Below are 14,156 nucleotides of genomic sequence, written 5' to 3'. Positions count from 1 at the left end.
AAAAATGTAATAAAAATATAGAGGAAATAGAAAATTTATGTAATACAAATAAGTTTTATATATTTATTATCATGAAATAATTTGATTATTATCTATTTGAAGCGAATTTTATAATGAAAGTTCCAAAAAAAAATTGAAAAAATAAAAATCAGATATAAAAATGAGGGATTTAACTTCATTTTCATAAATTTGAATTTTTTTTTGGAAATTTGGAACCATCAGATACTATTCGATTAAGGGTGAGTCAGGTTTCCAGCCGAATTTCAAGTGGAACTGGCACATTTTTTACGCACATTTATATCGATCCATATTATCATTGATTTTCAATAGTCTTATCAAACAATAATAACATACACAATTAAGACATACAAAAAACAAACCAGATTTACCAATTACTTCATGTAATTTACGAATATCAGTTGATTCTATATTTTTCACGAGAAGAAAAACCTTAATTTTCAGTGCAAACACTTAATCATCATTGTTACACAAAATACCCTATGATAAACTTGTGTTCCGAAGAATTTTTGCTCGGAAATAAACCGTATATTACTGATACTTATATTTTTCTCCAAATAATCTAACTAATTGATAATCAGTACTTTGTTTTCCAGCTTGTTTTCTCATTGACTAAGTATGAAAATCTTAAATTAAAAATATAGTTTATATAGTTTTCTTGAAATCTTGCCATAACTAAAAATTTGGCTTGTAATTCGATATTTATTCAAGGTTTTTTCATTGATGCACTGACCTAAGGTACTCTCAGGATAATCTATTATCTTTTTTCTTCAGATAGCGAACAAAATTTATTCCAAATGAATGCATTTTGACTTTTATCATAGTACTATTGACTAAAATTATGTTTGGTCAAATACCTGATCGGTTTTGTTTTTTTCAATTTTGAGATCCAATTTAATGGGTCATAATTTTATTGGAAAAAATTAATATACAAACTATTTGCATATTCTTTATTACGAGAATTTCTCTGTGAGGTGAAGTGTTATGCAAATTTGAAGGACGCTGACGATATTTTTCAGAATGATTGAACTTAATTCAAAATTTGAGAGAGAAATGGCTGAAGACGACAGCTCGGTAGGTGATGTGAAATCTCTTCATTTTTGATTTAGGATGCTTACATCTTCAGTCAACTTCCCAGCACGTGAACTTTCACGCAATGTTCGCCCAACCCTCAAGACAGGTATGACACTTCTTCAAGATGGTGATCTTTCTAAGGGATCAGCTTTCACAAAGGAAGAACGTGACCGCCTCAACCTCCGCGGCCTTCTCCCATACAAGGTCTTCACAAAGGATGAACAGGCTGCTCGTATCCGCCGCCAATTCGAGTTGATGCCAACACCACTCCTCAAGTACATCTTCCTCGCTAACGAGCGTGAGAAGAACTCACAGTCCTTCTGGAGATTCCTCTTCACACACCCACCAGAGGAGACAATGCCAGTTCTTTACACACCAACTGTCGGTGAAGCTTGCCAGAAGTGGGCTACACACCGTCAGTCATACCGTGGCATTTACATCACACCAGAAGATTCTGGCAAGATCAAGGACATCCTCCGCAACTACCCACGCCAGGACATCCGCTGCATTGTCGTTACAGATGCTGGCCGTATTCTCGGTCTCGGTGATCTCGGTGCTTCCGGCCTTGGTATTCCAGTCGGTAAGCTTATGCTTTACACACTTATCGGCCAAGTTGACCCAGATCAGACACTTCCAGTCCAATTAGATATGGGTACAGACCGCAAGGAAATCCTCGCCGACCCACTCTACCACGGCTGGCGCCATCCACGTGTACGTGGCGCTGAGCACCTCAAGTTCGTTGAGGAATTCGTCGCTGCCGTCAAGGAAGTCTTCGGCGAGACATGCCTTGTCCAGTTCGAAGATTTCGAAATGGAAGCTGCTTTCAAGCTTCTTGATCACTTCAGATGGCGCTGCAACTGCTTCAACGATGATATCGAAGGCACAGCTGCTGTCGCTGCTGCTACACTTGCTTCAGCTACACACATGGAAGGTGTTCCAGATCTCAAGAACCAGAAGATCATCTTCATCGGCGCTGGCTCTGCTGCTACAGGTATTGCTAACCTCATCGTCGATATGGCTGTTTCCCGCGGTGGCATCACAAAGGAGCAGGCTTACAAGAACATCATCATGTTCGATCACAAGGGTATGGTCCATTCTGGCCGTACAGATCTTTATGACTTCAACATCCCATACATGCACGACATGGAACACTACGGCTCAGTCCTCGAGGCCGTCAAGAAGTTCAAGGCTACATGCGTCATTGGTGTTTCCGGTGTTCCAGGACTTATCACAAAGGAAATCGTCCAGGCAACATTAGAGAATGCTGAGCACCCAGTCATCATGCCACTTTCCAACCCAACACCAAAGGCTGAAGCTACGCCACACGATGTTTACCTTTGGTCCAATGGCAAGGCCCTCTGCGCTACAGGCTCACCATTCCCAGCTGAACAGGTCAACGGCAGAAAGATCATCACTGCCCAGGCTAACAACTCCTGGATCTTCCCAGCTGTTGGTTACGCTCTTGTTACAACACAGGCTCGCCACTGCCCACCAAAGGTCTTCGAAATCGCCGCTGAATCTCTTGCTTCCCTTGTTAAGAAGGAGGATCATGACCAGGGCAACCTTCTTCCACCACTCAACAAGATCCGTGAATACTCATTCGGTATCGCTTACGATGTTTCCAAGTACCTTATCGACAACGTACTCGCTACAGCTGTCCCACCAAAGGGCACATCCCTCAAGGACTGGCTCAAGGCTCAGCTCTTCGAACCATCAGCTGAATATGATCCACTCTACTAAGCCATAATAATAAATTAGCTTTCTGGGTATATTTCATAATTAAATTTCCTTTTTTTATCTAATTGATGACTTGGTAAGCTCCAATATCTGACTTATAAGTTTTTTTGACTATGTTGCGGTTTCACGGACTGATCTTCTTTTAGGTGCTGAAATATTTTCATCTACTTTATTAAAACTGTCAGTTTTCGAGAAAGGATATTTGAATGTTGGACATAGTGTAATCAATTGAATCGTGATTCTCCAAAAAACTCATTGTTAAACTTCGATAGGATTATCAATTTGATTTTTATTTTCATTAACTAACATAAATACATTATTTTTTCTAAATAAAAATACATGTTTAGATAAATATACAAACAAATATATAATAAAATTATAAATTAGATAAAGATTCTGTACTTTCAGTAAAATCATCTGTTTCATCTATTGGTTTAATAATCTTTGCAGCTTGTAATCTAGATGTGTCATATCTTTGCGCAGTGTCTTTGATGATTGGTGCATTAGGTAATTTAATTCCTCTTTCCCATGCGATTCCTGTCTTATTTATCAATTCCTTTATTGATATCTGCTTTATATCAGTCAATTGCAGCTCTTCAGGTTTAGTATGCTCATACTCATCATCAGATAACATCAAATACTGGTCATTTGACTCAGATTTGCTCAATTTAAAGGTAACACAAAGAATGATGTCAATGGCTATCTGCATTAAATCAAAAATAAGTTGGTCAATCCATAGGAAAGGATTATTAAATAAAGATGTAATCAATCGAACTGAAATATTAAAGCAACAGAAAGCGACAGCAAGTCTCAGGAGCTTATATACTCTATACTTGGCGTATATGGGAGTGGATGTTGGTGTAACTCCTGCATTGGAAATTACATATAAATGAGCAATAAAATGAATGTTCGTTTTTGTGATGGAAATCACTAATTCTCGGACATACAGCATAATAGCAAACATGCTGACGAGACGTATAATTGTTTCTGCTTTGCCAAGTGTTGTTAAAGCAAGAAGACAATTGCAAATCGTGTAAATTAAAACGAAAATTAGAGCAGAAAAGACGTCTTTGAAGGTTAGCTTCGTTTTATAAACACACCAACCTTTGATGGATAGTAGTAATGTAATATACATTAACGCATTGTAGAAAAAGCTGAATAAAAGTCGTATTGTCGTTTGATATATCGCATCATCTGTTTTTTCAAGCTTTATGAGTTCAAAGAAAAAGGATAAGTGATATCCAATTCCTAATGCAAGTGTAGATGTAAGAAAGTAATGAATTTTGACGTTGGTCCTAAAATGGCAAAACCAATTTAGAATCCAGAAGAAAAACACTATTAAAACAACGGCAAACAATGAAAATTGAGACCAATCACCGCTGATCCAACGTGAGTCTAGGTAAGAGTTTGGATTGCGAAATGTTTGAACTAAATCTATAAATGTTTCGTTATTATTACAATTATAAACTAATGGTGTATAAGTATTTTTCTCTGGAATTACTCCAGAAAATGTAAAATTTGATGAAATCGGAACATATGTGCGGATTTTTGGGATTGGAGGAGATTCATGACAAAATTTAGAAGCTGATGCAAATAATAGGAGTTCTATTGGGAATTCTTTTGATGATAAAAGAGTATAATATAGATTTGGAGTATATAAATTTTTAAATGTTACGTTAAATGTACCATTTGCATTGAAACCGAATGATTCGAAGAGATATGCATCTTGCGCTATATAGATATTGTATGAAGATTTATAGCATATCAAGATAAAGTTAAAAATCATTTCGCTATCAATTTTTAAAGGTGACAAAATTTTATCGGAAAAAACTATTTTTATATCGCAGTTTTGTGTTTTACATGTGTTGTAAATTTAACATTCTTTTAAAAATATTTTAAGGTTTGGATAAAGGTACATGCACGAGACTTCCCAACGATAGATTTTCAAATAAATAGGATACTTAGAATCAGTAGGCTCCAAATATGAATAATATGATCTTATTTTGAAAAGTTATTAAGATAATAAAAAGATTTGTGAATTATATTTTAATTTCCCTAATTTTTATCAATTAATCATCAAATTATGATTTATATATCAAATGTAATTTCAAATAGAAGTAAAAATCAATATTCATATTCTGTATTCTAAATTGAAGTATTATTGGAGCATTTGAATGTAACCATACCATTTCCAGCTTACATGAATATGATCCATTATGTAGTATCCAGTTTCTCAGCTAAATAAGAGATTTGAATATTAACTTTTGAGGATTTGACTGAAAATAGTATAATGAAAATGAGTCATTACAGAAATATTTTATATTCAATAAACCTTTTTTCGTAAATGAGAGTTCTTATCATTTATCAAAAATCGCAAGAAGTCTCTTGAAAATCTTGGAGTTCCTCAAGAAACGATATTATTCAAGATGCATGTCGAGACAATTTAATCAAATTAATCAGAAATCGAAGCAAAACCTCACATTTATTAATAATTTTAAGTAAAATTTAAAATTCAAGATTAGAATGTCTACTGAATGCTAACAAATACGAATAAAATCTCATCTCTCGACTAGGATATTAATATGAAACAGGTTTTCGTTTAAATCTAATATAAAAATGAATAAAAACTCTACTTTTACACTTTTTATTCAAGTATTTTACTAAGATAGATCATGGTTTATCAATACTTAGTACTATCTTTTTTGAAACAAATGAGAATAAGGATGATATTTGTGATTTTAAATAATTTTTTAAGATTCGTCTTTAATTCATCACATTGTGAGATGTATAAAGCATTCCCATAACTCATTCTGCTTAATTGATCAATTCAAAATTCCAAAAAAAATTCAAAAATGAAAATCAAAAATTTGATTTTTCTCTCGAAAAAATTAATTTCAAAAAAAATTTGGAAAATAAAAGTATTGTATAATTAGCCAAATCGTCAAATTAACACGTTTTTTCTCATAAAAAACACCTAATTTTTGATTTTGATATCATATTTGATATAATGTCATTTAAGAGTTGATATAATGTCATCATTGTTGATGAAAATATTAATACTATAACAAAATTCTTATTTTAAGATAGTAAAATAATAACGTTTTTATTTCAACAACAACAAGTAAATAGATGAATGGATACGTACTGTATTCGCATAAATGTAGTAACTATCATCTAGATTTGAGTTATGAATATTCCAATCAAAATGTATAAATTTGAAATCAGAAATATCCAAAGATTATGTGAGGCACTGTACACTAATTATAGAGGTAATTTTAATTCATAAGTAACTTATATAATAAAACCGATTTTTAATTTCTTATTGCAAAAATTTCCTCAAATCTTAGTAACTTTTTCTATATTCAAGTCATTTGAATATGTATCATAAGGTAAGTAAAAAACCAAAATTACGAGGAATTCTGTCGTTGCAAAATTTCGATTTTTAATGTGGGATTTTAGTATGTGTAATCTTGTTCGTATCTCAACGCGAGGGTATAGCTGCAATATGATTTAAATTAAAGAAGTTGAACTTAAATTGAATAATGCTGGAGAATAACTGACAATGCAACTAATTGTATATTACAAGATAGTTGCCAATTGGAGTAATAAATTATTCTGCATCAATCATTTCTTTCATTTCTGGCATGGCGAGCAGAAAGAAAGCGATCAGTAACCCTAGGAAAAAAGAAGAGGGGTGTCACTTTTCGTGAATGTACCTTTGTTTGGATATACCAAGCAAACAATTGACTTTTCAAAAAACTAAAATAATGAACAGAGTGCATGGAAGAGATATTGGCAAATCATTCCTATTCTTGTTCATGTCCTCACGATTGGGATATTGATGAATGATTGTGAAGATATCAAATGTATACTATAACTATTATACTTAATAGATAAAGAAATAAGTCTCATAAGCCACACTATCATATTTGTAAACTAAATTATGTGAAATCAAGTTAATTACAAAAAATGAATTTTTAAAATGAATGAAAAAAAATGTAATATGAAATAAACGTAGATGAAACAAATAGAAGGTTTTTAGACAAAAACAGCGATAAGAATTCATTTTTGGAAAAAATATGATCTGAATAATGTAATTGCTAAACAAATAATACAAGATTTCTCATTTTTGAAATTAAGAAATCATTTTGTTTGGGACGTAGCATTAACATCGTAAAATGGAATTAATACTTCTTGTGGAATTTTAACATTTGCTTTTGGATCAATAGATTGTTTGCTATCTCTTACGCCTTCATGGTAAATATGAGCTTCATTGTCTTTTCCATCATTGTCAAGATCTTCAATGTTTCGGTCAGGAGAATCCATTTTTTTAAAAATGACACTTTTCCAACCAATTTTATCGGCAGGTAGCGCCGATAGAATTATGACCCTTCATACTAGGTGGATTTTTGGATTTAACACGGCAAACTTTGACATCATTATCTCAGCCATTGCTGGGCATATCTGGTCCTATAATTGACATTAAAATACCGACAATTTCTGCAGAAATCAACTAATCAAATTCATTCTCTTATTTGGGCATTTTCAACTTCCTTAATATTCATACAAACATCACCAGACTAAATAATTTGCAGAATTTCTTTTTGAAAGGACTATATCTTGTAAATTGCTATGTTAACACGCCTCATGCTTTAAAATACTAGCCTTGAATTGGAGAAGGCCAAAAATAGATCCCGATTGCATTACTAATAGCAAAATTTCGATTGAAATCTAGCTTTTGACACTTTTCTTACAATTTTTATATGAAAGTTATTCATCCAACGCCAAAGCATAATCTTCTTATAAAAGTTCCTAATGGAAAGCGAAATTCTGAACGAAACCTTGCTAGTATTAAGCTTTCTCCAAAATTAGAACCAAAAGTTCCAGAATCTGCAAGATTTAGGTACGTTAAAACACCTCTAGACATAGGCAATAATAACTCACTCAAAAAAACTTTTGAAGGCCCATGCTCGAACCATGAAGTACTCGCTAGTTATCGACATTTTATCACAGATCGAGAAGAATACGAAATTGTCAATTATTCAATTATTTATTATATAAGAAAGTCACCAATTACATGCAAAAAGTCAGATTGCACATCAAATAACTTACTTCGCTTCGAAAAAGATGATCATATCGCTTATAGATTTCAAATGATATCAATTTTAGGCGAAGGATCTTCAGGCTTCGTCATAAAATGTCACGACCATAAACTTAATGAGGATGTAGCAATCAAAGCTCTCCGAGATACAAGAAAAACTCATGATCACGTTTTACTAGAAAAAGCATATTTAACAACCCTTCAACAGAACGGAGGACCTGACAAATTCCATATCATTCGTTACAAAGACTCTTTCATTTTTAGAGGCTACTTCTGCATTGTCATGGAATTAGCTTCGATTAATATTTATTCACTCATTTGTAGTCAGCCTTTTAAGCGATTACAAGCAAGCACCTACCAGATGGTGGCAAGACAAACAGCAGAAGCACTCGATTTTATGCACAAAAACAATGTAATACATAGTGACATAAAACCAGAAAATATTTTATTTACAAATGTAAGAAGAACATCGATAAAACTCATTGATTTCGGATGTTCATGCACAGAAGGGAATACATTATATACCTACATTCAAAGTAGGTTCTACAGGGCTCCAGAAGTCGTCTTGGAAAACGAATATGACTCAAAAATTGATATTTGGTCTTATGGTTGTTTGTTATGCGAAATGTTTACAGGAAAGCCGCTTTTTGAAGCTTTTGATGAAGAAGAATTGATGTGCTTGATGATATCAATGCTTGGAATACCTCCCAAGAGCATCTTGAAGACTGCAAAAAGAGCAAAATATTATTTTGATGAAAATTTTGAATTACTCGATACAATGGAGATAAACGAGACATCTTTAAAGGAGAAAACTAATATATCTGATCCTTACTTATTGCAGTTAATTAGTGGATGCTTGAGATGGGATCCAAAAGAAAGATTTTCAGCTGAAGATATAATTAAACATAATTACTTCAAGCAATCAAATAATTCATCTCAATCATCAACGTATATGAGGACATAACTATATATACTTATAAAATGTTTGTTATTTTTTGCGTAATTTCTTATTTTTTTTCATTACTCATTAATTATATATTAATAACGATGCACATCAATATAAGTTTAGGTATATACATGTGAGTATCTGAAATAGTTAATATATAAACTTAAGGATATTTGTGATTTATATCTCTGCAAAAAGGTCCATAGTAATGCGATTGAATGTGAATATATTTGTCAATCTATTAAGACATCATTTTGATATACTCAATATGCAAAAGTCATAATTTTTTTTTGAATCAATAATTTGTAAAATTACATTTAAAATGATTAGAGAAAATAAGAATTGATCGAAAATTCAACAATATAGTATTACCCTAATTAAAATTCACTATCATCAGAGTAATTATCACTGGATGAAAGAGCTTCACTTTCAGAATCAGAATCAATATACTTGCGATGTCTACGGTATAATGCGACATAGCGTTGTGGATGAGCCTTTCTTTCCCCGAGAGATTCAAGGAGGTTCTTCACACTTTCCTTTCTCCTCTGTTCCATTTCTTCTTGAGCTTTCTTCATGGCTTCCTCTTCCATTCTCTTTCTTTCTGCCTCCTTTTCCTTGATTAATTTCTCTTTGCGCTTCTGTATTATTTCATCAACTTTAGAAAGATTTGAAAGCTTTCTAAGACGCATTGGTGATGGCTTCTTTGGAGAAACAATGACTTGAGGTGTTGGAATATTCTCGCATTTAGCTCTCTTTTCAAGAATAGCGCGATTGCCAGCTTCACGACGTTGCTTTGCAAGCTCTTTGCGTGGGTCAAATGTCTTATTGAACTTAGGAACTGGAAGTTCAAATGAATCTGATGAATCATCGAAACTATCAGAATTCAGCTCAGAATCAGAACTTAATGATTCAGACTCATCCTCACTCTCATCTTCGGAAGAGAGGTATGAGTCAGAAGAAAGTACTTTGGAACATCTTGGGCAGACTTTCTTTTCGCTGTAATCAGAACAGTGAGAATACTGTGAACTAACTGCAGAGCCTGAGTAGCTCGAGTATGTCTTACTTTGGTAGGTGCTGTTTGAATAGGCTGAGTAATCACCAGTTTGATTTGAATAGTCTGACTCAGCGAATGATGTATAAGTATCATCATCGTCATCAAAGTCATCATCTTCATCTGAGGAGAAATCAATACCTCTAGCTATTTGATTTCGCGGTTTGTTATCAAATCTGCAGTGATCATTCTTGTTGTTGTATTTATCTTGCTTGTGTGCTTTTGTATTAGCGTATTCATCTTCGTCATCATCCAATTCCGAGTCTGAGATCAAAATTGCTTTCTTTTCACCTTCATCTTCTGAGTCAGACAAGAGAATTGCTGTGTATTTCTTTGGAGATGTCCTGATAAGCTCTTTTAGAAGGGCGTTCTTAGAATTTGGTGCCTGACTTATGCTTTTAGACATCAATATTTTGAAATAATTTCAAACGCAAAATCTCAATGTACGTTTAAAAATACGTATCTGGCATGGAGCTGATTTCTTAAGGATTTAATAATAAACCCAAAGATCAGCTCAAGTAGTTCAGATTAAGGAATATGAAATTTATAAAATATTTTAATTTTTGAATTACAGTGGATGTAATTTTAAACGGAAGAATAAAAACATATGGTTATTCGATATGCATTATTGAAAGTATTATGATTTTCAACTGAAAGATGAGAAAACTATTATAAAACGGAATTCTTTATTCTCAAAATGCATATAAAACTAGTCATTCATAGTAAATAATGCATGTTATGAAATGGACAGATATAATATTCAAAAATAAACACCATATTTATTCGATATGAAAAAAAAAATTTCATGATTTCATTTTTCTGCCGTCAAAGCTCTACGGATGACATTGGAATAGAGATGTAATAGAGTAAGAACAATTTGTACTTCACCCTCTAATATTCGATCTCAAAATCGATTAAAAAATGACGATGACATGAATTTGTTCAGTAACATTGAATGTAACACTGGTGTCGTTTAGCGTTTCGTTCGAAATCAATGATTTCCTAGTAACTTTTTTGACATTTCTGACATCTCGATTTTTTTTCTGGCCATATAATGTCTGAACTCCATATCTACACAGTTCACGAGCTTCTTGAGTTATTCACACAATCCGAACCACCGGCAAACTTCGAAGAATTCGGAATTTTCGGATCTGCCGAGTGCATTGCTCCTTTAGAAGAAGATAAATATTTAAATGAGAACAAGCATCAAAAGCGTACAGGCACTGAACTCCCAATCGATAATGACAATGAGAAACGCCAAACACAACCACAGCCTCATTACCAAAAGAACCGCCAGTTCCAAAATCAGAATCAGCAGAACCAGAATCAACAGCAGAAGAAGCAAGTTGGCGGACCAAAGAAATTCACAAGCACTACAAGCACAGTGAAGGTCGAGAAAGGCTTCGATGACATGCAATTCAACTGGGGTGCTCCAAAGAAGGAGTCCTTACCATCACCAACACCATCACAAGCTCCAGCTCCAACTCCAGCATCAGCACCAGCCGAGACAAAGCCAGAAATCAAGCCATCCTTAGTCCAGGCTCCATTACCAAAGACACAGTGGTCTCAAGTCAATACTGGCATCCCAACATTCTCACCACAGCCAGCCAAGGAAGACAGACCAGCCTTACCAACATTCGAACCAGTTAGAAAGCAACATAACAACTTCAATCCACAAAACATCAACAAATTCACACCATACTATAACAACAATACTACACAAGCTCCAGCAGCCCCATCCTTCAACCCACAGCCAGCCACTACCCCTACAACTACTCCATCTTTCAATCCAAGACCAGCAGCTCACCATGAGCAGCCAACAGTAGCAGAAGAGAAGCCAGCACAGCAAGAAAAGAAGGAGGCTTCTCAAACAAACGATTCAGAGTTCCCATCATTCAGTGATTTGGAACCAAAGAAGACACAGAAGAAAGCACAACCAACTTCACAGCCACAGAAACAGAGAGTTGTTGTTGATGATGAAGAATACCCATCATTAACCTCATCTAAGCCAATTTCTAACCAAAAGCGTTCTAACGCTTGGGGAAAGATATAAACAATTAATTTTAATCATCTTGATTTGCATTTAATTGATTTTGTTATTAATATTTCGGAATATTTTTTATTTAATTTAAATCGTTCCGAAATTTCATTAAATCGTTGTTAGAATGGAACATATTTTATGCATGTTGCTCCGATAATAGAATGGTAATAAGAGATCCAAAATGTTGGTTTCGAATCATTACATTCTTAATGGTTTAATTCGAGGATAAGATATGGAATTTGTTATATTGGGAGAGGATACTTATTCTTTAATATTAATATACGATAAAATTTATCCATTTAAAATCATTAAATATAGAATGCATTTTACCATATTTCTGAGTGATAAAATACTATAATTTTGCTAGATAATCATAAAATACATTTTTTTAATAAATTTAGAATCAACAATTGCTCACAAAATACTAACGAGATTTCCGACTTTTTGCGCGAAATTGGAAAATATTAATTATTATGACTAATGATGCATTTCAAAATCAATGCTTTCAATTTTTATTTTACAACTGACCGTTGTATTGAAAATATTACATTCAAATCGGCAAATTGCATAGAATGAAAAAAGTTTGATCTTATTATGCACATTAATATGTGTTCAGGAATAAATGCGACTGGTCTGTTAAAAATTGTTAAATTTTATATTCTGGAAATTTCAGAAGATATGAGATTAGATGCGAAAAATTTTGTTCTGACTAATTTAACTTAATATTATATTAAGATTTTTAATATATACTCATTTTGTTACAACAAACATTGAAAATAATATTTTTTAAAAATCCAATATTATTGGGAAAATATCATCATTAAATTATCATATTAGATTAGTCATGTCATTTGTTAACCATTTTCAATAACTAGACAAGCATTTAAACAATAAATCAAGTAATTTAGATTAAATCTTTAAATTCAAAATAAAAAAAATCAAAAATCAGGACAAAAATCATTAAAATCGAATTCAGGAATTTCTTCAATACCGAATATTTCATTGAAATCATCAGGATTATCGTTTGGTATTGAGTTTTCAGGAAAATCAATCTCCTTTTTTAGCTGTTTATATCTGATTCTTGTCTGAATGTCTGAGCGAGATTGAAGATAGGATGCTATCAATTTCCATTTATTACCAAATTGAGCTTGCATCTCCAAAATTGTTTGGTCTTCTTCTTTTGTAAAGGGTTCACAGTTCAAAGCAAGGAACTTAGTGAATCTTTCTCTAATCGATCTTTCAGATCTTTCCAATATTGAAGAAAGCTTTTTTACTGCGTTTTTAATTGTATACTTATTACAATATTTCCTTATCAGAGAGTCATCCTCTGGGGTAAATCTTTTTACCTTTCGCTGCAACATCTTCTCACTCTTCATTGATGAAAATAATTTTGTAATTCAATATAAATTCAGAAGTATTCAATTTATTAAGTTCATGGAAATTAGAAGATTTTGACATATATAATTTCGCGATCATTTTATATTAAAAATTGTCAGATTATGTAATTTTGAGATGGTAACGTTACACATTTTGAGATGCTACGCTATATATTCTGAACTTCTGACTGAAGGGATAACTTAGGTCTAGCTTTAAAATTCTTAATTTTATTGACTTCTACAGCACTCTCAATTCATAAAACAATACCTTAATATTGATTTTGATTTTGAATTTTAATAGTCCTCAATTTGTCCTTATTGATGTTGATTTCATAACTTCCAAGCTCAAGATATTTTAGTTATGCATATAGAATTAAAATCAGCATACGTATAATTAAAAGCATATAATTTTATAGCAAGTTTACTTATTTTTTAACTACATTGAAGCGAAAAATTCATTTCCAATATTATACCTTTGAATTATCTTGAAATAGCGTTCATATCTTATAGTTCTAATACAACTCAAAATATGCTTTCGAAAAAAAATTTTTAGTCGCAATCGCACCTTCTCTCAAAAAATTTGTGAGAAAAAAATATTTGAAAATTTTGATGATTATTTCGCCAATAATTATATTTCCATCCTTTTTAAAGTGCAAGTAAAGTTTATTGTAAATGGGTAAATTTGATTTCCAATAAACTTTATATATAAAAGAGAATGCAAAAAATTGCAATTTTTTTTTTAGAAATAAAAAGAATATATGAGCTTTATAACGTGCCTATTTTAGTTTTTGATTGACCGCGAAATTTGAGCC

At 32.6% G+C, this 14,156-nt stretch overlaps 7 protein-coding genes across 7 annotated transcripts; 3 read left to right on the top strand and 4 right to left on the bottom strand.

The window, feature by feature from the left end:
• Positions 1 to 1,083: 1,083 nt before the first annotated feature.
• On the top strand, positions 1,084 to 2,894 carry TVAGG3_0966980 (malate dehydrogenase; the record flags this gene model as incomplete). Its single annotated transcript, XM_001581447.2, has 1 exon — positions 1,129 to 2,832. The coding sequence occupies one exon, from the start codon at positions 1,129 to 1,131 to the stop codon at positions 2,830 to 2,832; it is 1,704 nt and encodes a 567-aa protein (XP_001581497.1).
• Positions 2,895 to 3,182: 288 nt separating this feature from the next.
• TVAGG3_0966970 (lung seven transmembrane receptor family) lies at positions 3,183 to 4,620 on the bottom strand (the record flags this gene model as incomplete). Its single annotated transcript, XM_001581448.1, has 1 exon — positions 3,206 to 3,964. One exon carries the CDS (start codon positions 3,962 to 3,964, stop codon positions 3,206 to 3,208), a length of 759 nt encoding a protein of 252 aa, XP_001581498.1.
• Positions 4,621 to 5,928: 1,308 nt separating this feature from the next.
• Positions 5,929 to 7,155, bottom strand: TVAGG3_0966960 (uncharacterized protein; the record flags this gene model as incomplete). Its single annotated transcript, XM_001581449.1, has 1 exon — positions 6,973 to 7,155. One exon carries the CDS (start codon positions 7,153 to 7,155, stop codon positions 6,973 to 6,975), a length of 183 nt encoding a protein of 60 aa, XP_001581499.1.
• Positions 7,156 to 7,201: 46 nt separating this feature from the next.
• On the top strand, positions 7,202 to 8,894 carry TVAGG3_0966950 (PKc DYRK domain-containing protein; the record flags this gene model as incomplete). Its single annotated transcript, XM_001581450.1, has 1 exon — positions 7,593 to 8,894. The coding sequence occupies one exon, from the start codon at positions 7,593 to 7,595 to the stop codon at positions 8,892 to 8,894; it is 1,302 nt and encodes a 433-aa protein (XP_001581500.1).
• A 100-nt stretch (positions 8,895 to 8,994) lies between these two features.
• TVAGG3_0966940 (uncharacterized protein) lies at positions 8,995 to 10,355 on the bottom strand (the record flags this gene model as incomplete). Its single annotated transcript, XM_001581451.1, has 1 exon — positions 9,254 to 10,333. The coding sequence occupies one exon, from the start codon at positions 10,331 to 10,333 to the stop codon at positions 9,254 to 9,256; it is 1,080 nt and encodes a 359-aa protein (XP_001581501.1).
• Positions 10,356 to 10,900: 545 nt separating this feature from the next.
• On the top strand, positions 10,901 to 12,091 carry TVAGG3_0966930 (proline-rich extensin signature family; the record flags this gene model as incomplete). Its single annotated transcript, XM_051253587.1, has 1 exon — positions 10,982 to 11,980. One exon carries the CDS (start codon positions 10,982 to 10,984, stop codon positions 11,978 to 11,980), a length of 999 nt encoding a protein of 332 aa, XP_051079161.1.
• Positions 12,092 to 12,906: 815 nt separating this feature from the next.
• On the bottom strand, positions 12,907 to 13,344 carry TVAGG3_0966920 (RNA polymerase II transcription regulator recruiting protein; the record flags this gene model as incomplete). Its single annotated transcript, XM_001581452.1, has 1 exon — positions 12,907 to 13,344. The coding sequence occupies one exon, from the start codon at positions 13,342 to 13,344 to the stop codon at positions 12,907 to 12,909; it is 438 nt and encodes a 145-aa protein (XP_001581502.1).
• Positions 13,345 to 14,156: the final 812 nt, after the last annotated feature.

Source organism: Trichomonas vaginalis, chromosome I (genome assembly GCF_026262505.1).
Source record: "Trichomonas vaginalis G3 chromosome I, whole genome shotgun sequence".
Taxonomy (NCBI): Eukaryota; Parabasalia; order Trichomonadida; family Trichomonadidae; genus Trichomonas; species Trichomonas vaginalis.
Note: the sequence above shows the minus strand (reverse complement) of the source record. Positions and strands in the feature narration are given on the sequence as shown.